Genomic DNA, 27,463 nt, shown 5'->3' with positions numbered 1-27,463 from the left:
TCAAAGAGTCATGTACCACAATGTTCATTGCAGCTCTGTTTACAATAGCCAGGACATGGAAGCAACCTAAGTGTCCATCGACAGATGGATGAATAAAGAAGATGTGGCACATATATACAATGGAATATTACTCAGCCATAAAAAGAAATGAAATTGAGTTATTTGTAGTGAGGTGGATGGACCTAGAGTCTGTCATACAGAGTGAAGTAAGTCAGAAAGATAAAAACAAATACCATATGCTAACACATATATATGGAATCTAAAAAAAAAAAAAAAAGAAATGGTTCTGAAGAACCTAGGGACAGGACAGGGATAAAGATGCAGATGTAGAGACGGGGGAAGGGTAATCTGGGATGAAGTGAGAGAGTGGCATGGACATATATACACTATCAAATGTAAAATAGATAGCTAGTGGGAAGCAGCTGCATAGCACAGGGAGATCAGCTCTGTGCTTTGTGACCACCTAGAGGGGGTAGGTTAGGGAGGGTGGGAGGGAGACGCAAGAGGGAGGAGATATGGGGATATATGTATACGTATAGCTGATTCACTTTGTTATAAAGCAGAAACTAACAAAAAAACTCATAATAATAATTCCAGGAGGGAGAAAGAATTGAGGTGAGGGACAGATGAAGATGAATGGCAAAATGTTGATAACTGTTAAAGTTGGCTGATGGGTATGTGGGTTCATCATCCTCTCTACTTTTGTATGTATATTTGAAAATTTAAAACAGTTAATATTGAAAAGTTAAAAAAAGAAATTCCAATTTTTTATTTTAAATAATACTGTGGTAAACGTGTTTGTAAATGGCATTTTAGTATTTTACATTATTTACTTGGGATGGATTGCCACATGCAGAGAGGTAGAGTTAGCGGCTGTAAAATGTTTGTGACTTTCCATGTGTGGAGCCCATCTAATTTCCCAAAACACGGCGCCAGTGCGCGTGCAATACGAATAAAAGCCCGGTTCTCCCAGCGCCATCAGCAGTGTTACCTTTTTTTCATTGTTATGAAAATAATAAACCAAAAATCATTCTTTATCATTTTAATTTGCACCTCATTAATCACTGGAGAACAAAGAATTCAAAAGAAAGGTCTGGCAAGATTGATGTGTCACTGAGAAAGCCCCCTGTAGCGCTGCACAGCCGCACGTTTACAAAGTCAGGGTCCAGGCTGAGTCATTCCCTTTGCTGGTGTCCCAGGCTGAACGGGAGGGGGTTGCAGGTGACACTCACCATGTGCATGAGACTGTGTGAAAATGAACGGTTAGAGGTCAAGTGAATATTCTCTATCAAAACGTAACCTAGGTGTATTCTATTAACCCAGTAATTACACTCAAGAAACCTATCCTAGAGAAACATTAGTATTAGAGAAATACACATCCACAGGACCAGTCAGCATAGCATATTTTTGTGGGATAGTGAAATGTGGGGGGGGAAACGAAATATCCATCAGTAGAGGGACTGCTATTGAATTGTGATACACAGCCATGAGGAGGAGTGCGATAGACATATTTATTCACATGAGAAAATGTCCATGATATATTATTAAGCTTAAAAGGCAGAATATGTAAAGTTTGTTTGTGTTTGTATTAAAAGCCCGTGCATTTCCTGGGCAAGAACCCTGCTCAGAAAGATTTCTGCAGTTCAGACACCCTCCGGTGATGATAAATGGATGCATGGTACTGTGTGTAGCATTTTGCATGCAGCCACATTCATTTGGTTTTCTTTTATCTAAAAATGAAGGTGAATTCACTCTTCTTTTGCCATTAATATAAGCAATTGGGCTTCCCTGGTGGCACAGTGGTTGAGAGTCCGCCTGCCGATGCAGGGGGCGCGGGTTTGTGCCCCGGTCCGGGAAGATCCCACATGCCGCGGAGCGGCTGGGCCCGTGAGCCATGGCCGCTGAGCCTGCGCGTCCGGAGCCTGTGCTCCGCAACGGGAGAGGCCGCAACAGTGAGAGGCCCGCGTACCGCAAAAAAAAAAAAAAAAAAAAAAAAAAAAAAGTGTATATATATATATATAAAAGCAATAACTCCTCCCCGCTCCAAAATGCACTGAATATTCCGATTGTTGGCATCTTATGGTGGTAAAGGGGAGCCCTGGCCAAAAAAAAAAAAAGCATGTATGTGCATGTTATAATATACACCATGTACACAGTACACACACACACAGAGTTGTTTTCAGCATGAGTGGAATCAGATTATATATGGAGCAAAATATTCATGTAATCCTTCCATTCTTCTTTAAAAAATTTTGGAAACTATTGGCACTAGTTACCTCCAGAGGTTACCTCCAGAGGTTACCTCCAGAGGTAGTGTGATGGAGTGGGGAAGGGTAGGATGGTAGAACTGTTCTGCCATTTTCCTCTGTAAGAGGTCCTTTTTTTGTTTTTCCAATGAGCACGTGTGACTTTTGAAAGCAAAACGAAAACGAGTACGTATGTTCTACCTCTCCAAGGGTCTTCATTTTCTTATTTCCTAATGAAGAAAGAGTTTGGTCACTTCACCTTTGCCTTGTTAGAGCAAACTGCAGTGAAATGGAGCAATTTTCAATTTCTTTATTAGCTGAATTCAATCTTTGATGAATTTTTAATTTGTGCTCTCTGAGCACATTTATTTGCTAAGCTATTCATTCATTAAGATATTAGAGGCTCCAGTTCCACTTAAATGTGACAGATTGATCACACCTATTTGCTTTTGCTTCACCCTTAAATCCTTGGAAAAGGATTTTTTTAAAAAAGACACAAGTCAACCTGAGCAAAGAGGACAGGAGAGGACAGCAACATATAAAGGACAGCAAGCAAATGGAGGCACTTAGTAGACAAAGGAAGGCTACATCCTTAGCCGATTGAAGGAAAACTTCTTCAAGCAACAAACTTGTGCTCTGACCTCTGGAAAGGCTCAGAAATGGGGGCCCGGGTATCTGAAAGATGGAGTTGACAGCAGAGGATTGACTTCAAGTTTATCAATGGAGCCAATCTTCCCCCTCCAGTGGGGTCGCTGCCCTAAAGCCAGATCAGGCAGAAGACTAGAGGTTCTGTCGCTGGAGGGCAAGGCTCCAGACAGTGCAGGAATCGAGTGAAAGTTTTCACTCAGGCTTCCAAAATCCTGGCCGCAAATTCCTTGAGAGAAAAACTGAAGGACTCTTTGGGGGATAAAGGGTCATCCCTGAGAGAGAAGGCCGGTAGATACAAATGGACCAGACCTGCCACCCAGCTGTGAAGTCCACCCAGTAATAAGCTTCTGGTCAAAACATAGAGCCTCACTCTCACCTCCCCCATCATCACCCGTCACGTGATTCAAGTCTCTAACATGACAAAGACCAAACAGAGGATTCAGTGTAAACAAAGATCATACTGGAAGAACAAACTTTATTGAAAAACCAAAAAACTACCATTCATATTCTCTGTTGCAGGTCCATTTGCTGCATAACAAATTGCTCCCAAAATTTAGTGGCTTAAAATAGCAGACTGGCAATTCCCTGGCAGTCCAGTGGTTAGTACTCGGCGCTTCCACTGCTGCAGGGAGCACAGGTCGGATCCCTGGTCGGGGAACTAAGATCCCGCATGCTTCGAGGTGCAGCCAAAAAAACCCCAAAAAACAGCAGACATTTCATGATCTCAGATGGTTTCTGTAGCCTAGGAATTTGGAAGGGCTCTATGGGCAGTTCTGGCTTGGAGGCTCTAAGGGGATTGCAGTCAGATGGCAGCTGGACCTGGAGGAGTGGGGAGCCGGCCAGGCTTCTCTCCCTCCTCAGGTCGACTCAGGGCTCCTCCACGTGGCCACCCAACTGCGCTAGTGTGGCTTCTTCCACCAAGGTGGACTTGGGACAGGCAGCTGCATTCCTGGCTAAGCATGGCTCCAGTGTGATTGGTCCAGTTCCCCAGGCCACAGTCACATTGCCTTTTGTAACCTAGCCTCCAAGGCAATGCACCGTAATTTCTGCCACATCCAATTGGTTCAAGCAGGTCCCAAGGCTGCCCAGGTTCCAGGGGTGGAGAATGAGAGCTGTTGTGGCAGCCATCTTTGGAAAACAGATCAGAGAGAGAAGAGAAGATACTGCATCCATGAAGCAGGGAGGGAAGTATGCCCTCTCCCCATGCAATTCAGAGATTAGAAATAAACAATTTTGAAAATTAAAATCTGATAGCAGAAATTTAAAATTAAAAGACTTCAAAGGTAAAAATCTAGTAAATCATGCAGAAAAAAGGAGAAAAAAAGAGAGAGAAACAAAAGAGAAGAAAGAGGACGAAACCAATAAGTTCAAATACAGGTAATAAAAGATCTAGAAAAAGAGAACATAGAAGGAGGAATGGAGAGAATTGTCAAATAAATGGATCAAAGACAATTTCCCTGAACTGAAGGGCATGAGTTTAAAGATTGAAAGGGCTCAACATAAAACAAAGAAGGGGGGAAAACCATATGAATTAATAACATTATAAAATGTCAGATTATTAGGTATAAATAGAAAACTCTAAAAGTTTCCAGGATGATGGTAAAAGAAGATTCGAGGACAGCAGCTGTGCACAAGGCCAAGAGAGCAACCAGCTCAACTTGAAAAAGGAAGATGGATAGTCCGGGGCGACATTTCCAAGGAAAATACAGAACAGTTTTCTCTGTTTACAGAAATGAGAGTTACACTTCCAGTTGAGAAATGGAGGATTAATTAGTGATAGGTACGCAGAAAACAGGCAAAAGAAGAAATAAAAGATTACCCTAGGATATAGATGCAAGTGCTATAAAATATATATGATCAAGAATAACAATATAAGCTTGTTACTTAGAAATAGGGAGTTAATGTCGGGGGGGGGAAAGATTCCTTCTAAGGAATGGGATTTGGGGTAGGGTCTGTAGAGTGAAGGGCTTCTGTTATGTGTTTTAAGCCCTGTAGAAGTAAACTGAGTTCTTAGACTATGTATGTCATAACATCCTTCAAAATGATAAACTTAAATACCACATTAAAATGATTGCTGAAAAGTGAAGATAAAAAAATAGTAGAATAAAGACACTTCTATTCCTCTCCCTCAAAGCCACTGATATCAAAAAGAATGAAATAAAAGACAAAAAGAAAAATCTGTCTTCAGTGAAACATGGACATAGTCATTACTGCAGACCACAAATTAGGAAGCATGAATGCCAAATACTGTGAAATTTGGATCAGAACCAGAGAGGAGGCAGTGAAATCATGTTTTCTTAACTTTGTTTTACCCAAAGTTTAGCACTTCCTTTAGTTCCATTTCAGTTTCTGTTTGCTATTACTTTTTTGTGAAATATGACTCTATTTTTTTCCTGTCAAAGCAGCATAGGAGATTGTAAGTTATTTGCATCTTTGGGTGCTAAGGTTTTTATAATGAGCACATGTCTGTTTTTAAAAAACAATCTAATTGCTCTTTTTTAAAATTGAAGACTTTTTTTTTTCTTTTAATGAAAACACTTTTCGAGTAAGAGCTATTTTTTAAAATCGGAATTGCACAGTGATGGAATGACTCCAAAGCTGTGATATCCATTAAATAATCCAGGTCAGAATTTAATATATCCTGTAATTGAGACCCTCATAACATTGTTCCAGGCATCTGAAGATCACTTTTATTTCTCCATTTTCTTGGTGAAACTCCTTTCTGAGAAATCACTAATATTTCCAGAATACTCAAATCACAACAAAGACCATGGGGAGAAAAATGGTGCTGCTCGGGCATTCAGAGCACACAATCTTACAAATGCATCATACTGAGCGAGCTGCGGGGGTAGCAGGAGTTTAGAAATGCCTACCCAAAAATATCTGCATCAACATTTGACCTGTCAAAGCCCATCAGTTTTGTCTTGATCATTATACCAGGTCACTAACAACTTTGCAAGCACTAATTGAAAGCAACAACATAAACAGCATTTTAAAAGAGCTCCTAGGAGAACCTTCCATTTGCACATACAGAAAAGATGAATATTCCCCAGAGCTGACCAATTTCAGAATCAACTGACTACTCATCCCAAGGAGCAGTCATAAATGAAATTCTCTAAAATTGTTTTTGAATGTCAAGACCCAGCAAGAGAAACTATATTTTGAAAGTACAGTTCAAATGTCTCACGTCTTCCTCCCAAACGAAATAAATCAACTATTAATTAGGCTTTTTTCTAGTTCATGATGTGGCTAGGCATGGAAGAGTTCACAGCAGCAGGACTGGGATGAACTGGGGGCGGGCAGGTGGAGGGGGGTGTGTCTGGGTATAGAAACTCACCCCCTCCCTGGAATGGGGTTAGGAGTGGGACAGGAGTTCGTAGAGATGCTGCAGCAGGCGATAGAGGGAGGGGCTTGGGAACGGTGACTGGCTCCTTGCAGGTGAGTCTAGCAATGATGATGTGAGCATTTCACATGTACTACTTAACTCACTTGCACAAGAATCCGATGAGGGAGGTAGTTTTACTAGAGCCATTTGAGGAACATGAAAACCTGCTCATGGAGAAATTAAGTAGCTTGCCCCAGGTTATCTATCTAAGTGGCAGAGCAAGGATTTGGACGTCAACAATCCAGCCCTAACTCCTGTCTCCTTAACCACTGAGCCTTGATTCTCCTCAGGAGGTAATGAGCTTCTCTTTAGGGCAGAGGACAGAGGACAGCCTCTGGAGCTGTGAGAGCAAGCAGTACTCAGATAGACACATCGAGGTCCTTCCAGGAACGTCTACGGGCTTGCACCAGGATCCAGACATGGGGGAGGGACCCAGGGAACAGCCCTTGTGAGCTGGGGCTCTGTCTTCTAGACAGAGTGCCCCTAACTCCTTGACTGCACATTCCTAAGGAAAAAAAAATGTTAAGCTGACTTATATACCTTCACTTATGTATTCATTTATATACTTTGTCCACGTGCTGCTGGTTTAACGTACATCATCAAATATGACTTTATTCATAGGGAAAATTATTCTTTGACACTGAAAACTGACCATAAATTCACTTCAAATAACATTCACTTGCATTAGCACTAAAAATGTGTGTCCCTGACCAAAAATACATTTTTTAATAACTTGGGGCTAGTTTTTATTTTGACATCAGAATTTCTTGATCTAGACCCCAGTTTTCCTAGATTTATTCCCTAATTGTTTAAGATTATTTATCCACAAATGGATGATTACTTGAAAAAAATGTAATGCAAGACCTTTGATGTATTGCATAGTTCTGAAACTATATATTAAAATAAAAACAAAATAAAAAGCCTGCAGCAATACCAAGAGAGAAAAAAAAAAGGTCACCCAACAGGAAAAATTCTAAAACAGTTCTTTTAAGATCCCGGAAACAAAGCCAAAATGTCCATTGTTTTTAACATTTTTCACAGCAAAACAATAGCCAGTGTACAAAACAAAGCTTTGGAGCTCAAACAGAACATGTCTCATTCGGGGCAAAGATTTCTTTTTCTGATCATAGCATACGAAAAGAAAAATCAAATTAAAAGCAAGCATTTCAGCAATCCTGACACGCATGAGCCCTCTGACAGCTCCCCGTACTCCATCAGCTGAGGATCTTAAAGCAGCCGCCTCCTGAAACTAAGTCTGATGGAAAGAAGCGGAGCTTAGCGAAGCCGCTTAAACATCCCACCTGCAAAGTTCATTTAAAACTAGGATCCCTATCAGTCATGTCCCAAAGTTTCCCCTCCATCCTGCACAGCAGAGATTAGTTCTTCCAGTTCCATTTGTGTGGTCATCACTAGAGTTTTCCCTGAAGCTCTGGAGAAGCTAAAAGGTTATTTCCAGCTGGAGCCACTAGACTGTGACCGCCATGTCCTTTGGCTGCACAAATCTCGACCTGACAGAGGCTGTCAGATGAGACTCCTGACTCCCGCATTAAGGGATCCCCAGGTTGGCTGATAAGATTGATAATGCTTGGGTTGGAAGGGGTGTGACCCAAACCTGTGGTAGCCAGGGCTGTTGTCTGCTCCTCAGAGCCAGCACCCCTGGGGTGGCAGGTTACTGCCTTGGTTCTGTGTCTTTGGAAGCCTCAGGTCAGGGATAGGAAGCTGACTGCCTTTTGTATTCAAGGTGATAGGTTTGGCAATGGGAAATTATCCAAGAAGTAAGAAAATCCATGCAAGTTTCATAAAGGTTTTTAAATCATCAGATATCTAGTGCCGATTTTTAGTTACCTTATATGCTCTAAAGCAACGCCTCCAGTGCTTCACGGAGCTTCTTCTTAATGGTTGAGGTAAGACAGTGTCTGCTGCAGCCCCTTTAAAACATCCCCAGATAAAATACTGCATCCCTGCTCTTCAGATGTGATTGTTGTGACTGGAAATGTCCTCCCCAAGTGATAGCAGACCATAATAGTTTTGGGTTTTTTTAACATCTTTATTGGAGTATAATTGCTTTACAATGGTGTGTTAGTTTCTGCTTTACAACAAAATGCATCAGTTATATATATACATATGTTCCCATATCTCTTCTGTCTTGCGTCTCCCTTTGGTTCTTACTTCTGGCTGCTCCCTGGGCCCACATCTATAGTAACGTGCAGTGGTCATCTTTTCAGATACGTCCTTGTTAGGCACCTGAGCCCTCATGAGAACATTCCAACCCTACCCTTGTCTTAGCGGGTGATTAAAGCTCCAGAGCGTATTTGCATTCCGGGTGCTAGTTACAAAGTGTGACTTGAATTCTCTGCTGCTCAGAGCTTAGCAGAAGCTCATTTAAGAGAAAGCGCTTCTAGGAGGACAGCCTGACGGCCGTGTGATCCACACGCTGCCCCGGAGGAGTGTTTCTCCCCCAGGCAAGCATAACTTCTTGAAAATATTGATGCCTGGGCCCCATCTCTTGGTCTGAGATAGGTGCTCAGGGCACACAGGAGGCTGCTGGGGATGGAGGGATATGAGCAGTAATGGAAAGAGTAGAAGGAAATGAAGTGAAGGAACTAATGCAGTTGGAAATGGGGAGAGAAGCCCAGATTTTGTACAGTGTGGTTGGTCCTGGCAGGGGAGTAGCTTCTGCTCAGAAGGAGATGGGCATCCCTTCCAGGGTTTTGAGCAAAGGAGTGATGTCATATGACATATGTTATGAAATGATCACTCTGGCTAAATTATCTCTTCTTCCATTGCATCACTTAAAGTCAGAAAAACTCAAAAGAAGAACCAATTTTACAAGCAACGGTTCAAGTGTTTAAAGGGAAGAAATGACTAGGATCCTAAATGCCAGAATCTTCCATGTAGCAGCTCCCCAGATTCCTGGGGAGATATGTAGAGGGCATATTTCCAGCAAGTTCTTGTTGTTTTTCACTCTAAGAGTGTTGAACTGGAAATGTGAGCTTTCAAGTTGCTCTTTGCTCAGGCATGTCCAAAGGTTATTCCCAGAAATTTTAACTTAATGGTTTGAGATAGAACGTAGGCATCTGTGTGCTTTAAAAGCTTCCAGAATGATTCTAATGCACATACAGAAACCACCTCTCCAGAGGCTGGAGAGAACAACTGACACTGGCAAATGCTTTGATTTTTCCCTTCTCGTCCCCAAGAGCTGTACGGTCCAGTGTGGTCGCCACTAGCTACGTGTGGCTATCGAGCATTTTAAACGGTGGTAGTCGAAATTGAGACGTACCATAAGCTCAAAAAAACACCTAGATTTTGAAGACTTAGGATGAAAGAATATATGTAAAATGGTCTCGTTAATTATTTCTGTATAGATTACATTTTGAAATGATAATATTTTAGATATAATAAATTCAATACAATATGTTATTATCAGTAACTCAGTATTTGTTTAATGTGGCTACAAGAGATTTAAAACTCCAGGCGTGGCTCACACTGCATTTCTAGTGGACAGCACTGGTGTGTGGAGCATTTCCGAGACAACTCTTAGACAGGAAACATAGCCCTCTGTCTGCAAAACCTTCACATACACTTACCATGCTACCACCCTCCAGAGTAATTTTTTTAAGAAAAATGCTAAGTTGCTTTTTCAGATCTTTCTTCCAGGTCGGGTACAAGTAGAAAGCCTTGAAAGACAACACAACATGGTAGTTAATACTAAGAACTTGCTAGATGTGTAAACGTTAGCAAGTTATTCACCTTCTCTGAGGTCCATCCCCTCATCAGTTAAATCTGAATGATAACCTGTATCTCAAAGTATGGTAAAGCTAAATAACATAGTTTCTAACTCCCCATAAGTGGTAGATCCTGTCATTGGCTCTGAGCTTTAGAGAAAGTGGGGAAGCACCGTGGATCAGGTGATGTGATTTGGTGTCAGCAGTGATACCCCAATTCCCAGCATCAGTGGAGGTGCAGAAATCCATCATCTCCCTAACTGCTTCTCAGTTTGATTTATGTTATGCTTCTGTCATTTGATTGGAAATAAACTCTCAGAATGTCAGATTACATGCAACTAGAAGTATAAAATAATTAAAAAGCAAAGTGTCTTTTGGAAAGAGTATTCTTGACGATCAGGACTGTGGTCGTCATGTGCCGTCACTAGCTGTCGTCACTAAAAAAGAAAGCCGTGTGGGTCTTGGCCAAGAAGGCAAGAATGTGTCCACAAGTCTTAAAACATCTAGTGCTCCAGTTAAACTTCTGATTTGTGAGGGTTCGCTTTACCCTGCTGTTTATGTTTGACCTTAAGTCCTTCCACCTTTTGAGCTCATAACCATTAACTAATAATGCTCACCAGCCTCGAATCTTAAACTGAATTTTTACACCCTTGGGTCCCATTCCTTCCAGTTGCCAAGTGCTAAAACTTTTTTTTACCTTTATGACTGAATACATTACACCAGTTTGTCTTCAAAAGTTTCCTTTTTTTCATAGACATGAGAAAACTCACATAGTTGGTTTCCCTCATTCTCAGGAGACAAGCCAGTTAAGAGAAAGCTGGTTTTGTATGCAGCTAGGCTTCCTACCCTCCTCCTCCAGTGGGTCAGCTCCTGTTAGAATGAAATCAGGGATGGGCAGCCACACGCATTTTAAATCGCCAGCCGTGGCCACTATTATTTCTAAACCCAAAGACGCCATTAGAACCAGAATATATTTGCAGACATTTCTTTACAGTTGGGTCTGTTGAAAAATGTGAAATTAGAAACAAGTAATTATTTTAAACCTTCCCCAACCTATGGAACAAAAAAAATGGCAATAGGCAGGGAAGGATCCTAGTTAAAAAAAACTGATGCATGTGGTTGTTGAGCGACATTTCTGGAGGAGAATGTTACCAGCAGAAAAGGCAAACTTGTTAATTGGGAATAAGACAGTCTCACTTCCCGAGCCAGGGTCCTCTGCATTAGACATGAGATCAAAGCCTTAAAACACCAGAAACCTGTGCCTTCAGACTGTGTTTCTTGGAACGATTGGCCTGGGTGCTGAAAAGAGCACAGAGCCTTTTGGAGAATCCTTAACTCTGAGCATTCGCAGCATTTCACGTGCAGTGCAGTCCGTCCCGGCCTTGGTCTCTCTCCTGCTTCCAGGAGCTGCTTTTGCAGTTCCCTTTGTGTCAAAGGACAGGGCAGCGAGCAAACCACCGGGCACATTTGGGTGGGGCATGTCACTAAGCGCCCACAAGTGCTTCCCGGAAACCATTCCCAGTGTTCTGGAAAGTGTGTGTGTGTGTACACTCATACATAATTTCTGGGTAAAATATACACACACATAGTTACATACATACTTTCTGAAAACACACACACACACTCATTTCCTGGAAACCATTTTAAGGTTGATTTTCTATAAATGTAGAGAGAACTATAGATCCATATAGAAAACCTTTTGCAAGTATTTTTAATTTATTTCATATAAGAATAAACTTATTTCACACAGCCATGACTAAATTTATTCTTTTTCCACAGATGTGGTGCAAAAAGAGGGGCATGCTTGAAGAATAGAGGGAAAAAATATTAAAGTAAAAGTTTAGTTGTCAGTTTTGTAATTGAAGCCATCTCCTCACTTGAAAGTATTGTTCTCATTGAAGTAGAAGGAAAAGAGGAACTGGCAAATGGCCCAAAATGTGAATTTCCCCACACAAGTTACAAGCATATACAAGATTTCAGGAGGGCTCTTGCTGTGATGGGGGCATGTGGGATCTTCCCAGACTGGGGCACGAACCCACATCCCCTGCATCAGCAGGCGGACTCTCAACCACTGCGCCACCAGGGAAGCCCTCCTTTCTCCTCTTCTTATTTCTACTTCTTTCTCTTTTTTTTTTTCCTTCTTCCACCAAAAGGCAGACAAAATATACAACTATTTAATGGCAACCTCATTTTCTGGAACTCTGGATAATTCATAATCCTGAACTTATCTTTTAAAAACGATGTACTGATTGCCAATTATTTCTTGGCTTCTTTGAGGTGAATCTTTGTTTTTTATCCCATATTTTATCTTCTACCCTCAAAAATTATAGATGGTGATAGAAATACATTGCCAACATGTCTAAGATTTTCTTTGCAGGGAGATGGTAGGGGTTATACTCTGAAAAAAATCTGAATGTGGCCAAACTGGTCCATGAAACCATTAATCCATTCATTAATTAGACAAGTGTGTATTAAATACGTAATATGTGCCAGGTGTTGTGTTGGACTCTGGAGATATAAAATCAACTAAAATGTGGTGTTTGCCCTCAAGGAACCTTTGGTCATCAGTATACATATTTGTCAATTACCAGTTGTAGTTTAGTGTGAGAAAGCCTTTGAAATTACTGCATTTTGAATCTGTTTCACAGGAGAATGAATGTTTAAGTCCAGTTGTCACAGAAACAATTGGTAAGCTGTGCAAAACAAAGCCAGGGAGGTCATTTGCAAACCAGAAAGGCAGACTCAGCGTAAAGACAGCCCCTGGCCTGGGGAGGAGCCCAGTGGCCTTTGGCCTGCCCACTTCTGGATTCTGTGTGGCATCATTAACAGTTCTCAATAAACATCTTTTTTTTTTCAAAAGGCATAGTGTGGCCTACCTACTCAACATCCACCAATACCGTGAGGTCTCAGATAACTCTACTGGGATATAACCTAGCTCTTGAGTTGCATGAAGTGGATTGCCACTAGCTTCTAATACTTCATACATTCATGCCTCATTCAAGACAGCAACCCTAGATGAGTTTCTTTAAATCACTCTGTTTATGTAACCATCAGCATTGTCCACGGGAGGCCACTTCCCATCTGTTGAGTGAGACTCCAGCTGTGACAGTTGACCCACATTAAAGCTGCCCGTACAGTGTGGCATGTTCTCTAAGGATGGCAGATAGTTTGAGGATGGTTTCTGTTGGTTGAAGGACAGTTCAGGGCTGGGTAGAACATTTCAACAAATCTCAAGGCTTATTAGCATACCAAATAAAGTAGCCACACAGACAAAATGGCGAGATAAGGAGGAATAATAAGCAGTCATTCCTTTTACCTTCCTTGGTCAAGAAAAATAACTTGTTTCAAAAGATATACCCTGCTTTAATTATAAAAAGAATCATCAAATGGGAATGGCTTTGGATTTCAAGAAATATATATGTGAATGTCTCAAATCTTACAGTCAACCACGACCTTCGGGTGTGGATTTTTAAAATCAAAATAGAAATCATTTTAATATTAACAAAAGATTATCATAAGTATTAGGACATTTGTGGATTTTCTGGTTCTTTTCTATTAGGGTCTTAGCTGGTAAAGAAAACAGAATTTTATCAACTTAAAGAGTCAATTGTATTTTTATGTTTGGGAGTAATAAACAATCAATGGTTACCTGATTGTTTCCTTTTAAAATTCCCAAACAAGGGACTTCCCTGGTGGTCCAGTGGTTAAGACTTCGCCTTCCAGTGCAGGGGGTGCAGGTTCGATCCCTGGTTGGGGAGCTAAGATCCCACATGCCTCGCTGCCAAAAAACTAAAATATAAAACAGAAGTAACATTGTAACAAATTCAATAAAGACTTAAATAAATAAAATTCCTAAACAGGAAGCTGGTAAACAAATCACTTTGTGGACGATGTTGGGCAGATTACTGCCCAATATCTGTTACCTTATCTGTAAAATTAGGATGATAGCATCTATCTCAAAAATGCTGTTAAATTAAATTAAATAACACATAAAAATTGCCCTTTGTGTCTGACACATAGCAGGAGTTCAGTAGAAGCTCATTTCCTTATGGCGTGTAAACGTGTATCTGGCTCCAATTCAAAAGTGTACTCACTGAATCAACAAACTTTCAATGAGTGCCTCCTTTCACTAGATTTCGCGGCTACAGCAGTGAATTATAAACAGTGCTCGTCTTCAAGGACCCTGTGGTTAAGAATTCTATTTGGCTCTTCAGATCAGCTGAGCAGGCACGAAAACATGGGATGTGTAGTGTCACGTACAGAGCAAAGAAGAAGCAACTTGCTACTTAGCAACAGAATGAATAGAATCAATAGAATGGTCCTTGTATCTGGCACAGGCACAAATTATGCAAGTAAATAAATTTACAAAGAAATAATTCCTAAAAGCCGTAGCTCCATAGCAAACGATGAAGTTAGCGGAGCAGAGGTAAAGTGAGGCAGAGACATTTGATTGGGGACAACTTTGCCTGTTAAGGCTATTTAGCCAATTAACCAATCTATCAAAATATGCTCCCACTTGCTAAGTCAATAGAAGGGAGAAAAAACAGTAGAAATTAAGAACATCTGTTAAGCTGTAAGTCATTTAATTCTTTTGGATACATTATTCTGAATGCCTCTCATAACACTTTCATTAATAAACTTCTCTTTTAATTAATGATTATGTCTAAGTTGATGGAAGAGCATTTCTGTCAAGAAGCCCACTTTACAAAGGGAATGAGACTGAAGAAATTGTCAGCTAAGGAAGGTCAGTGCAGATCAACTAGTTAAAGAATATACTGTTGCTATAAAAAAAATTCAGATTCTATTCAACTCAATTCAAAAAATATTTATTGTGTATTTGCTGGATGCCAGGGGCTGGCTGAGGTTACCAGGCAAAGTTCTTACCCTAAAACGCTCACACTCTAGTGAGGATCCAGATGTGTAACTCAGGCATTCAGCTCCTAGCTTCCTCGCCCCTTCCGTGCCTTCCCTTTCTCTCCCCTCTCCTCCTTCCCAGGATGAAAGAGGTGAGGTGGGCCCCCTACGTTGCCTGGTTATTTGCAAAAATCTTTCTACATGGAAATATATATATATACACGCATACATGTATATATAGCCTCAAGATGGTTTTCTAAAACTATCTGTGTGTATATAAGTATCTGTGTCTGTATATACATTTTTCCCCAGGAATGGGACAATATTGTGTTACTGTTGGTTTCTTAGCTTGCTCTCATATGGTTTCAGGACTTAGTCTTTGTGTGTGCGCGTGTGTGTGTGTCTGCATATACATATATAGTGTGTGTGTGTGTGTTCATCACACAGAAATGTGGTGAAGTGTTAAAAGTGTTAAAAGTTACAGAGTCTGGATATGTAGGATATGGAGGTTCTTTGCACTAATTTTGCAACTTTTTTGTACATTTGAAATTATTTCAAAGTATAGGATTCTTCTAAAAGTTTTGAAAACAAGTGATTCAAGACCCTTTGCAGCCTCCCTTCTGCCTTCTTTCCTAGCGGCACCTTCTGCCAGCTGTCACCCCACACTTGCCACTGAATTAGACCCAACACCTAGAGCAATAGAGCTGGAGGGGTCCATCGATTAAATGCATTACATTGGAGTCATCCCAGGAAATGTTGAAATATACCAACAGGCAGGCCTTTCCCCAGACCAATTAAGTCAGAATCTCTGAGAGTTTGCCTCAGACATATTTTTCTAAAGTACAGCGAGGCTGCAACGTTCTGACAGAAGTTCCTGAACCCCAAAACGTTCCGCTCCTCTGTGCTTTGTTCACGCTTTCATCCTCCCCAGGAGCACCCTTGCCACCTTGCGAGTCTCGAGTCTTGCAGGTACGTGGTTGTTTGTCGGTACCCGACTCAGGGTCCTCTTCCTAGCGTATCATCCAGCCCTTCCCTCACCCACCCCTGAGACAGCCCCTCTCTCCCCTGCTGTTGCCGCCCACACACACTCTGTGATTCTAAATCTCAAGCTCTGCTCTCCTGATGGCCTCCCAACCAACTGTGGACTCCCTCCCGGAAAAGTCTCGTGTGTTTGCTCTTGTTATCAGCATGGGCCTAGCCTAGAGTAAGAGTCCAAGAAATGTTTACCAGTTCAATGCGAACAAGGTTACATGCGTTGGACTGAAGTTATAACATAGAGCTGGGAGGGCACTTAGAAGAGCTCTGTACACTGCATGGGGCTCTTAGCAAGGAGCTGGCGCTTACCCTGACAGGAATAGTGAGTAAGGAATAGAATGGAAGGGATGAGAAGGAAGTGGAGGTGTGAAAGCCAGTAACCCAATCAGGCAAGACCACAAGCAGAGCACAGGAGGCGCAGCTAGGAAGCAGCAGGTCCAGATAGTGAGGGTAAGGAAGGTCATTCTGGGGCCTGAGTCATCATCCAACACAGAGCCTAACAACCCTGAGCACCTCAATGGATCATTTTGAATGAGTAAGGAGTGAACTAATTTTTATTATTTTTTCCTCAAATTTGGGGGGTTGGGGTCATGAAATTTTATTTAAACTATTAACTCTTTCCCCAGAAAAGTGCATACACACTTAACTTACTTTCATGTGAAGTTTCAGAAGATTTACAGATTTTCTGAAATGTCTCTAGTGACTCCCCTTCCAAATGATACCCCAAATGTTAAGAAAAGGGATGAAATTTAAGTTTAGGAGTAAAATGCTCTCCACTCCCTCCAATCCTTTCACCAAACTGCAGCCAGAATGATCTTTTAAAATGGCAAATCGGATTATATCACCTCTACTTAAACCCCTTCAGGGCTGCCCATTACTTTCTATATAAAAAAAATCCTCAACATGCCACTCCCTTTCTCACCAGCCTCTTCCTGCCACTTGCCCCCGAATTTTAGCCATCCTGACTTTGATTGCATTGGTCCTTAATATTCCCTCCTTCCTCAGGGCCTTTGCACATGCTCTTTTCTCTTCCTAGAATGCTTTCCCTACCCCCAAATCCCAGTTAAATCTCATTCTCCCTCAGTAATTAACTTAAATATCATTTACTCCCTGTTAAATATCTAATAGCTTCATGGCTTAAATTTATTATATCCTTTCAAATATAATAAATATTTGAAAGAAAATATGGGAGAGCCTGGGTGCTAGCCAGATCGATATGGGTTCAGTATTTAAGATGAGAATGATTTAAAGTCCACAGCAATTCAATGACTTGCCTGACCAGGGTCATAGAGCTACTTGGTGGCAACATCAGGACTAAAACCCACACCTCTTGATTCCTGCCCTCCGCTTGTACCACATTAATCCCTTATAGATGTCTCAGCTGAAGTTTGCTGCAGTGGCATCCTCATCTCCCTTGCTCTCCCCAAAACATTCTAACCTGTTAACTGCCATGTATGCCAGTAATGCTTAGTAACAGTTCCAGGAGCATGACCCTGGAAATTCTGGATGCAGACTGTCTTCCTGTTTAAGACTCTAGTAAATGTGTTCAGTACTGTTGGCTCTTAAACTCCAAGTGAGAAGGTCCCCTGGCTCCTCCATAGTCAACTCATAGAACATATAGTTTATTGATGTGTTTCCAGTAATAAACTTTACACCTGTGTCTCATGGGTAGCACATACCATTCAGGCTAAATGTATGAGATTTTTCTTTGGTATTTTTATCCTTTGTATGGATTCAGACACTTGAAATTTATTACACACAAACTGACCTGGCAGTGCCCTGACCTTTAGAAAGAATGGTGGGAAATGGCTGCAATAGACATGTATTCACCTGTGGAAACAGAACAAGTAGAGATGAACATTAACCCGTCTGCATCCAATGTTGTTGGCCCAAAATGATTATAGTAAATTAAAGAAAACAGCAAACAATCAGAATTTAAAAAGTCAGGAGGGAAATTCAGAGTGGTACACTTGGAGAGAAAAAGCAGATTTTGCCGATACAAGGCCAGGAGAGAAACTGCTTGTATTTCAGGATAGCGGGGCCTTGGGAGTAGAATAGGAAATAAGTTTAAACATAACTGAGCCTTGCAGATTGCCCTGGAAGGAACCGGGCCTGGTTGAAAATCGGGAAACGTGCAGAAGGGTGACGTCCAAGGTCTCTAGGAGCAGAGTTCCATAAAATTCACTTCACTTTTTTTACTCAATGATAATTAAAAAACAGTTAATGAGAGTGATCATTCTGATCACTGGAATTCAGCCATGAAAGAGTTTAATGACCTGAGGCTGGGGCTGCCGTGTCTGTTCTGCAGAAATTTCTCCTAAATTTTATAGAGGCTGAACAGAGCTTTCAGGATCCAGGGTAACTGGGACAAAGTAGAAGAGAGCTTTGGAAGGCAGGAAGGAGGAAGCAAATATTAAAGTTTGGTTACAGCAGGAGGTAAAAAGAAGGAAGCCTGCTGTTATGGGCTGAATGTTTGCATTCCCTCCCTAACCAAATTCATATGTTGAAGCCCTAAGCCCCAGTGCTGTGGTTTTGGAGGTGGAGCCTTTGGTGGTACAGTCAGCATTCATGCCTGTAGTTTCCACAGTCATAGATTCAACCAAACATGGATCAAAAATATTAGAAAAAAAAAAAAAAACTCCAGAAATTTCCAAAAAGCAAAACTTGAATTTGCCATGCACCAGCAACTATTTACATAATGTTTATATTATACTAGGCATTATAAGTAATCTAGAGATGATTTAAAGTTTTCAGGAATATGTATGTAGGTTATATACAAATACAATGCCATTTTATATAAGGGACTTGAGCATCCAAGGATTTTGGTATCCGAGGGGGGTCCTGGAAGCAATCCCCCATGGATACCGAGGGATGACTATAACTGGGCTTAGATGAGGTCATGAGGGTGGGGCCCTTATAATGGGATTAGTGCCCTCAGAAGTAGAGACCAGAGAGCTAGCTCTCTCTCTGCCATGTGCACACATGGCAAGAAAATGTGTCTGCAAGCCAGGAAGAGACCTCTCACCAGGAACTGAACCAGCCAGCGCCTCAGTATTGGATTTACAGCCTCCAGAGCTGTGAGGATAGATTTCTGTTGTTTACAACACCCAGTTATGGTAATATGTTATAACAGCCTGAGCAGCCTAACACACCTGCCAAGATGGGGGCTCAGTAAAGGTGGTTTGCTTGAATGACTGGGTCAGTGACAGCGGGTGAATGCAGTTCACACAGGCTGATAGACCAACTGTGAACATCTCTTCCCAACTCCATCATCTCTTAGTGATGCCACATTGGCAGCTTGAAATCAGCCAAGGTAGGAGTGTTTACACCATGGGACTAGGCGGAGACCACAAATCAGGGTTTCCCCCCAGGAGAGCTAGCTGTGTAACGTTTACCAGCACACTCCTGAATAAGTTAGATGAAAGCCTTGTGAGAACATGGTTCCCTGGGGTTCTCACACTCACAGTACACCTTAACATTTGTTGTTGCTGTTGTTTCTGCTTTAATTACTAATACACAGTGGCACTCTTCAATTATCTTTTACTACCCATCCAGAGTGATTCAGCATTTGTAGACTCTCCTGGCAAACTAACCATCATTTAAAGCATTGTTTCTATGGGAAAGTGGTTCCAAGTTGCAAGTTACTGACTTTGAAATAAACTTTTGCGAAAGAACCCATCTGTGAGTTGGGGACTTTCAATTCTGGGTCCTCAGGGGGAAGTTAGAGAACAGAAAGAATCATGTCTATTTAAAAAATACAGGTTGCAAAACATATCCTAAGTGAAAAGACCAAAGGAATAGAATTATAGAACTTGGAGGAGAAAAAGATGAGCAATTTAATTACAGGGGTGGGTGCCAGCTGTTTGTTTTTCCACTGTGAGCATCAGGGATTTGGTTAGACAAAGGGGAGAATAACCTTTGTGGTATTTTTCTGGGATGTATGGTTTGTGGATTTTATTTCAAACATTTCCAAACTTACTTTCCACAGTCAGGGGTAATTTACATATGATCCATTTTGAAGACCAAGAAATGGTTAAGACAAGATTACTTGTCTGCTTCAAGATGCCTGTGACCTTTATGATCCTAAGTCTGGCATAATTTCAAAATTTCAAAATTTTGAGACACATAACTCAACAAATCTCCTTCATAATATATCTTAGAATAACTAGACCCAAAATTTATCATTTTTTTATCCAAAAAAATTAATATCAAAAATTAAACTATCTCATATTAGTATTAAACCTTAAATCAAGCATTCGAAGTCAACTTTTTGATCATTTAATGGGGGAAAAGATGTTATTTGGGGCTTGTGAAGTAAGCATTATCTTAATTATTCATTCAGAAGGGATGGGAATATTACTTTCCTAAATGAAATTGCAGTACTCTGATTTGGCATTTCCTTAAAAAGATCTGAAACAATGAAATAACAGCTGTAATTCTGCCACTTGGAACCTTAAATGGCTCACAGCACTCCCAGGCCCCGCTTTGACAGTTGGGTTACAATGTGGTTTCAGAGCAACGCTTTTAAGCGTGGTATATCCCTTCCTCCAATACTGGCATGAATCCTTAAAGCTTCTTAACGATGGATGACTCTGAAATACACCAAAAGTATTCTCTATGGCATATTTTTTATTTGTTTATCCAAAATCCCTAGCTTTCCAAATTTCCCTTTATGATCTGCCTTGGAAGGATTGTCGCCAGTTTATTTGAGAAAAGCGTTAAGTTCTCACCCAGACAGGACCGCCCAGCAGCCCCACCGAGCGCACTATCCTCCTCCGTTCCAGCTCCCAGCACCTCAGACTCCTGTGTCCCTAAGCATCGCCTCTTACACGTGCTGATTCTCAAGACCCTCTGAGTCGGACCCTCTGAGCTAAAATCTGGGGCTGGGCCTGAGCACCAGCATTTTAACAGACTCCCAGGCCTGTTGAGAAGTGCTGTCAGGGACTCAGTTCTGCCCTCTCTCTGGGAGCAGAATACCTGGGGAGAGCCTGGCCCAAGGGAGCTTAGGATCTCACCGGCGATGCGCTGCATCTGTGGCTCAGGTGCCTGTGGTCTCCTTGGCTTTACCTGCTTCCTCAGCCTCTGCTGCTCAGAACCCCCACCCCTCCCAGGCCCAGGTGCTGCGCTCCTCAGTCTTGAGTTTCAAGGGCCCGGTACGTTTTTTCTCTCCCTGTGCATCCGCCCTGTCTGCTCGCCTCTGGCTTGGTCAAACCCTCCAGCCTTGATCTCTAGCCTTCCTCCCTCCCTCTCTCCAGGCCCCAGGTCTACCTCTTCTCTCCTGCTTGGCCCAAACCTGTTCCAAGATGCTGACCCCTGCATCCTCTGGTAGAACCTCTCTGCTGGCAAAACACACCCCTTGGTGTCTTTGCTCTGGGCGGCCTGCCTGCCTGCTGTCCCCGAATGCTCCCCGCCCCACCAGCTGCTAGACGCTGTCACATCAGCCAGTCCTAGTAATGTCCGTCTGTCCCACTAGGATCTGAACTACTGAGGGTAAGGATCACCTCTGTCTCCTTCACTGTTTTCCCAGCAGTAGTGGGAGCCTAGTGAGTCTTGTGTGAATAACTGATACTGTTAAAAAAAAAAAAAAAAAAGGAGCGTGTAAATTTCACCTGCGAGCACGATGCTCACATTGCAGACTCTCTGGCCCCTAAGTTTGTCTGAACGCTGCGCCCTCAGCTAGAAAGTGGCTTGTCTTCATCTTCACCTTTACATAGCGACCCGCCTCTGGCTCTTTGGGCCCCGACTTCAATGTCTTTTCACTTGGGAAGTCTTCCTGGAGCCCTGGAGACAGGTCTGGTACCCCTGTTGTTCCAAGTGCCCCTTATATAAACCTGATCCTGTACTGAGCACACTGCCTTCTGATGATGTCTGTTAGCCTAAATTCTCCTCTAGATCAAGAGCACCTTGAGAACAAGGATTGTAACCTCAGCACCCGGCATAGTGCCGGGCATGCAGCTGGTGATCAGTTCCACTCTCTTTGCTGAGAGAGTGGAAAAGGCAGCTCAGGATCCTCTGGGCAGTAAGAGGGGGGTTCTTCTCACATAACCTACCAAGTAAACCACCATAACTCTCACCACACGTGTTCAAAGTGTCAGTGTGTCTCCCCTACACCTGCCACTGGACGTGAAGCTGAATCTGGCCTCTGTACCCCTACACCGAATTACATCTCAGAGACAGAGTTCTGGGTGAAGTAGAAAAGAATAGCTTTATTGCTTTGCCAGGCAAAGGGGGCCACAGCGGGCTAATGCCCTCAGAACAGTGTGCCCCAACCCAGGGGGGTTTGTGAGGAGTTTCACAGTCGAGGGGCGAGGTTGCTGAGAAGGATGAGGGTGCACGCAGGGTCCGCATTCCTTCAGTCCAGAGATCATCTGGTGTCAGGTGATGATGGGCGAACTGTGACCTTCTCTGGAATGAAGAGAGCATCATCAGGTAGTTACATCTTCCATTTGGTGGGGGCCTTGATTCTGCAGAAGAGCGCAAAGATATTGTTATGTGTGTCCCCCGAGGGGGAACCAGGACCCTGCCCCAAACCTGCACTATTGTTTCTTGACTGTTCCTCCCTGGTCTCTGCATCCCCTCCCTTCCCTGATCAGCAATTGTTTGCACCTGCACTTTGGAACCCAAGGAAGGGGACACAGAAAGGCTTTTGTGCCCAGGAGCCCCACAGGGTCCTGCTCAGTTTCAGACAGAAGACTCTTGAAGGTCGTTGATGCATTTGCTGCACTTTACATCCTGGTGAGCCGTGCAGTGACCAGCGTGGATTAAGTGTCTGTTTAATCCTGTGTTTCCCGGCGAAGACACTCTAGGCATTTTGAGCAGGACAGTTCTTAATTGTGTGAGACAGTCCCACGTGTCACAAGACACTCAGCAGGCTTCACCCCCACCCACCAAATGCCAATAGTACCCTCCACGTATGCGCGCACACACACACATGCACACGCACGCGCATGCACACACACTTGCAAAAGCCCTTGGGTGGGGGTCCAGGAGGAGAACAGTACTGCCCATGGTTGAGAGCTTATAGTTAGCTGAGCTCTTCACCACAGCTCAGTGGGAAGCAGGACGTGGCAGCCTCTGCAGCAGTGCCGGGTGGAGTGTTGCACATGCGTGATCATGTGAGGTGGGGGTCAGGGTGGCATCTGCGGCCCTCAGTAGAAAGTGGTAACCTGTCTTTGGAATATGACTAAGTAATCTTTTTTGGACGCTTGTCATACATTCCAGGCACCAGGCTGAGTATCATCTGTGGGTTTAACCCTCACGACAGCCTGAGGCCCCAGGTTCCAGAGAGGGAAGCTGAAGCTTAGAGAGTTTCAAGCCACTGACCAAGTTAACAGGGTTGGTTAGCCACAGGTGTCTGACTGCAGACCCGGAATCACCACACTGTGCTGCTGACTCTCTCTGTGCTAGGCTTCTTTAACAAGAACAGACTTCAAAATTCCCAGAGGAAAGAATCCTCTTAAAATCGGTCCTCCCCTATTCATTATAATGTAGAGCGGATGTTTCACAAAATACACTCTGTGTAACGTTAGTTTAGTGGGATGTCAAGTCTTACGAGAGAAACGGGTTCCACGGGCAAAGAAGTTTGGGAAATGCTTTCAAGGGCACGTGCAGAAGGCAATGAAACAGTTAACTGTGAAGGCCAAGCAGACCTTGCTAGCCCCCCAGCCTTTCACAGGGAGTCAGGAGGTGCTTTTAGAACATGGAGCGAACAATGGAGAAACTGTAGCAGGAGCGTATCTGCCAGGCAATGATTAAAAACTAATTAGCATTGATTAGCCCACAGGAAAAAACTGTTGAAGGATGGGTGACCTTTCTTCTAATTTCTTAATAATAATAATAGGTACTATTTATTATGTGCTAATTACTTTAATTATCTTTTGTAATTCTTACTGTTATTACCTCTCTTTCACATATAAAATGCTGAGGCCTAGAGAAGCTGGCGAATTAACTTCTAAGGCCGCATAACCAATTAAAGGCAGCACCAAATTTGAGCCCAGTTCCCTCTAACTTCATGTCTTGTGATTTTTGAAGACTAGACCCAAAGTCTCCCAGGACTTCATCAGGGTTTCACCAAGGGCTTTCCTGGGTGAACATCCAAAGCAACTCCGATCTCTCAGAAGATGCCCATGAGTTCCTTGAATTAGTGGTTCATGTGATACTGTTGCAGGAAGGGGGACCCCTTCCAGGACCCGAGAGTGGGCTCTTGTCTAACACTAAGAAATGAATTGTCCAAGGAGACACCGACAAAGCAAGAGACTTTATTGGGAAGGGGCACCTGGGCAGAGAGCAGCAGGGTAAGGGAACCCCAGAGAACTGCTCTGCCACATGGCTCGCGGCCTCAGGTTTTATGGTGATGGGGTTAGTTTCCGGTTGTCTCTGGCCAGTCATCTTGCTTGGCCCCTATTTGGTCTGACTCAGGGTCCTTCCTGATGGCGTGTGCATCGCTCAGCCAGGAGGGATTCCAGCGCGAAGGATTCTAAGAAGTTGGTCGTCTCCTCCCGGCTAGTTTTCCACAGCACCATGTTCCTTATCGGGACCTCCTGTGTGAGACAGCTCAGGGAAGCGGGTCTGGCCGAGGCGGGCGGTGTCGGTCAGCAGTTCCCTAACAATGGCACTGCCTATTCTCAGCATCTCTCTTCAACCGAAATTAGTTATTTGGTCTAAGTACTAAACGTGAAACTTTTTTCTGGTATGAGTTAACGTTTCTCAATTTAGCTACTACGTTTTAAGTGGACAGACTGCTATACTCTGTGACACTGCTTTTTTGGTTTCGGTAGCGTATCCGTGTTGATGAAACAACGTCCATCTGCATAGACGTTCCCTTCCTGGAGTCGGTCCACCCTCCAGGAACAGCCTTAGCGGCCACGACAAAGCTCACCGTCTACCCAGGTTAAATGGTTGGTGGTATTAGCCTCGGACTTCTCACCTTTCCATTTTCTCTTTCCTTTTCAAACAGATGTGGGTGCATTTTTTGAAGAGGGGATGTGGCTGCGGTATAACTTCCAGGCGCCCGGGTCCGGTGCTAAGGAATCGGGCAGCAGGTCGGAGAACTCCCTGGACCCGCAGAATGGGGCCCCGGACCTGGCCCGCGAGGAGATCTGCTTCAGCTTCAGCACCACCAAGGCACCCTGCATCCTCCTCTACGTCAGCTCTTTCACCACCGACTTCCTGGCAGTTCTCGTCAAACCCACCGGTAAGGACGAGGATACCTAGCCTTCTGCCCTTCAGTGTTGTAATATCGGAGACCATCTCCAAATATACACTAAGCCAGGAGTGTCAGTGCGACTGAAATAGGCATCCCATTTTAGAATATACAAATGGACTTAGGATCTCTCAGAGCAATCGAAGCAGTTCTAAAGCATATAAACATGCCAGACACTGAGTCCATTTCCTCTCTGAAAACTTGAGTTCTATGACACTTGGAGTTTTAAGATCTCTTTTTTACAAATAAAAATATTTAGGTGTATCAAGGAGCAAATCTCTCTCATTTCCCAGTGAGACTGTACAGGTTGGAGGCACGGAGGCTACCTCTCTCATGGTCTTGCTCTTTAATGATTGAAGCTCTGCAGCCTTTTTTTTTTTTTTAAACATCTTTATTGGAGTGTAATTGCTTTACAGTGGTGTGTTAGTTTCTGCTTTATAACAAAGTGAATCAGCTATACGTATACATATATCCCCATATCTCCTCCCTCTTGCATCTCCCTCCCACCCTCCCTATCCCACCCCTCTAGGTGGTCACAAAGCACGAGCTGATCTCCCTGTGCTGTACGGCTGCTTCCCACTAGCTATCTATTTTACGTTTGGTAGTGTACGTATGTCCATGCCACTCTCTCACTTTGTCCCAGCTTACCCTTCCCCCTCCCCGTATCCTCAAGTCCATTCTCTAGTAGGTCCTGCAGCCTTTTCTGACAGCTATTTCAGTGTCATGGCATCTTAAAGATCAAGACTTTCTTCTGTGGGAACTAAAAATTATTATTATTAACCCAATTCAGCTTGAGTGTTAATAAAATAGTAAATTCTTAAACTTCTCTGGGCAATGCTCTGTCGGTTTAAAAGATAGGTGGGAAAAAAATGTTCCTTAGGATTTTTCCCTTTCAGAAATTATTTCTGAAGAAAGAAGCCGAAAATCAGACAGATTCAGCATGAAGACGTTCATCATAGTTTATACTGTTATTTATGAAAATAAGAATTGGAAAAGACCTAGGAGTTACATTTTAGGAAAACAGTTAGTAAAAGAGGGAATCACCATTTTATGGAATATCGTGTATCCATTAAGAACAATATTTATGAAGAGTAATTAATGACATGGAGAAAATTTTTATGTAATATTATATACAACCAAGAAAAGGCATGGTACAGCCTTGACTGTACGATATCAGTTTAGCTCTGTAAAAACGATGGACAGAAAAACAGCAGTAATGTGGGCGCAGAGTATCGTTGTTTGTTTGCGCAGTTGACTTGTCTCTGCTGGGTAATACTCTTCCACACATGTCAGATGCTCTCAGTGATCCTGTCCCTGTTCTCACCAGAAAAAAACAGTTCAACCAGGAAGTAGAAAAGCGTACACCCCTGCTCTCTGGAAGTTCACCTGTTAAGTTTCTTTCTCCTGCATCAGATTAAATAGCTGTTTAATCCATCGATATTCTCCACCCTCATGTCCCAACCTCGCCTCAGTGAGCAGTGGGTTCTCACCTGTAGCTCGTCAAGAATGTCAGGAACATGCCTCAGTAGATGCTGTATTGTCTGCTCCTCAAGCCACTGCCACGTTAAAATCTGGTCCCAATTCTATCCAGTAACTCACGCCCCCAAGCCTGCACCGGCCCCTGCGAGCACCCACGCGTGTGTCTGTGGGCCTTTGTCATGCACAGGGGGTTTGACTAGTCGTTTCCATATTAATGGCTACCGTGTAAGGCTGCCCGAAGCTGTGCTAAGTGTTTCACATGCATTAGTTCCCAAGAGCACACACTCTATAAGGCAGAGTCCATTCTTACCCTCTTCCTGCAGGTGGTAGACTGGAGTGCAGAGAGATTGGGTGATTTGCACACTCAGCTGGTGGTGGCACAGCTGGGATTCCTGAACCCAGGTGTCTGATGCTGGACCCAGAGTTCTCCACTGCCCTGCTTAGAGACCTCTAGAACACTCGGTGCATTTGCAAAGCATGGACAGTCAGTTTCTCTCTAATTATTGCAAGGCCGTCCTCAATTGCTAATGAAAATTTGGCTTCTTCATACTCCAAATACTGCATTTTTTATGAATTGAGATTTAAAGCTAGAAAAATTTGAGGAACTCATTGAGGGAAAAGAAATAAATAAGGACTAAGCCAAAATGTCATTAAAATAAAATAAAAAGTTCTAACTAAATGCCCTGGCATCTCTTAAACTTAACATATCGGAAGCTGTATTGTCCTCACTGCTCCCAGAACCAGGCCCCTCTTCTTCTGACAGTGCTACCGCTTCTCAGACACCAGAACTCACAGCCTGGCCTCATTCATGAGCACTCCGTCCTTCCGCCTCTTGCGGGCCATCCAGCCTGACAAGTCCTGTGCATCCTGTTCTCACCGTGTTCTTCCA

At 43.0% G+C, this 27,463-nt stretch overlaps 1 protein-coding gene across 3 annotated transcripts in view; it reads left to right on the top strand.

Moving 5' to 3' along the window:
- Positions 1-27,463, top strand: part of CNTNAP2 (contactin associated protein 2) — a 2,034,513-nt gene that overhangs the window by 1,839,477 nt on the left and 167,573 nt on the right. For all 3 annotated transcript variants that reach the window (XM_060305187.1, XM_060305186.1, XM_060305185.1), the window contains exon 20: positions 24,850-25,086. In XM_060305187.1, the coding sequence (XP_060161170.1) occupies positions 24,850-25,086 (237 nt within the window). The remainder of the gene's footprint in view (positions 1-24,849; positions 25,087-27,463) is intronic.

Source organism: Globicephala melas, chromosome 9 (genome assembly GCF_963455315.2).
Source record: "Globicephala melas chromosome 9, mGloMel1.2, whole genome shotgun sequence".
Classification (NCBI taxonomy): domain Eukaryota; kingdom Metazoa; phylum Chordata; class Mammalia; order Artiodactyla; family Delphinidae; genus Globicephala; species Globicephala melas.
Note: the sequence above shows the minus strand (reverse complement) of the source record. Positions and strands in the feature narration are given on the sequence as shown.